General features: G+C 51.9%; 1 protein-coding gene across 1 annotated transcript in view; it reads left to right on the top strand.

The window, feature by feature from the left end:
- Positions 1-374: 374 nt before the first annotated feature.
- Positions 375-1,259, top strand: part of LOC106805569 (regulator of G-protein signaling 2-like) — an 83,660-nt gene continuing 82,775 nt past the window's right edge. The window contains exon 1 of the mRNA XM_014807223.1: positions 375-483. Within this exon, the coding sequence (XP_014662709.1) occupies positions 442-483 (42 nt within the window). The 5' untranslated portion in view covers positions 375-441. The remainder of the gene's footprint in view (positions 484-1,259) is intronic.

Below are 1,259 nucleotides of genomic sequence, written 5' to 3'. Positions count from 1 at the left end.
TGCCTACGTCAGCGCGAGCGCCACTAATCACGCGTTGACGTCATCACCGGGTAATCCAATATGAGCGTGTGATCCCTCAAGGCGCGCGCGCCATCGCCGCATGCAGGCGCGCAGCACCCCCGCGCACGAAATGGTTTCTCCACTTGCGGGCTACTACGCCAGTCATGTGATCGATACTGTTTAAAACGCAGCCAATGGACGGACTGGCGAGCGCGCGCAAGAAGCGTTCCGTAGTGTGTTCTCGGGAAAAACGCAGTCCGAGTGCCGTCACAGTGCGTTGGCTTTATCTCCCCTGTGTTATGCGTCGTCGCGGGTAGTGACCGTCGGCTGCTGAGCAGCAGTAGTGTGACAAGCTCGATTACCTCGGCGGGCGCGTTCGTTCGTTTATGCGTGCATGCGTGCAGGCACGTTGTCGCTACCAACGTGGCCGGGCTGAGTCGGATGCCACAGGAATCTAGCCCAATGAGCAGTATGGGTGTCTTGGTGAGTATAAACGTTTGACGGCCGTGCACAATCGCAGCATGCAGGTATGTAGGCAGGTACAACTGCAGGTATGCATTTATCCAACCAACCCACCTACCCATCTATCGCTATGTCCGGTCCACTTACACATTCAAACCATCCACCTATCTGACCCACCCACCTGTCCATACATCCATACATCCATCCATCCATCCATCCATCCATCCATCCATCCATCCATCCATCCATCCATCAATCCACCCAACGACCCACCCACCCATCCATCCATCCATCCATTCATCCATCCATCCCTCCATCCAACCATCCATCCATCCATCCCTCCATCCAACCATCCATCCATCCATCCATCCATCCATCCACCCTTCCATCCATTCATCCATCCAGCCAACCATCCATTTATTCATCCATCCATCCATCCATCCATCCATCCATCCATCCATCCATCCATCCATCCATCCATTCATCCATCCATCCATCCATCCATCTATCTATCTATCTATCTATTCATCCATCTCTCTTTCTCTCGCTCTCTCTCGATATATATAACAATATACATAATACATATATATACATTATTTATATGCCTGTGTGCGTCTGGGCGCTCTATCTGTCGTGCGTATCTCTGCCTATATCGCGTTCTTGTTCTCACTCCATTAAACCCGCATATATCTGTCGTCATGGCCTCGTATATCTCTCACTATGCGTGCGGGTACAAGCCTTTACGACCTACCTCGCTCCCCCTCTCTCTCTAACTCTCTCTCTTTCTCTCTCTCTCC

This window comes from Priapulus caudatus, unplaced genomic scaffold, assembly GCF_000485595.1.
Source record: "Priapulus caudatus unplaced genomic scaffold, Priapulus_caudatus-5.0.1 Scaffold119, whole genome shotgun sequence".
NCBI lineage: Eukaryota > Metazoa > Priapulida > Priapulimorpha > Priapulimorphida > Priapulidae > Priapulus > Priapulus caudatus.
The sequence above is the reverse complement of the archived record's forward strand: the minus strand, read 5'-3'. Positions and strand labels throughout refer to the sequence as shown.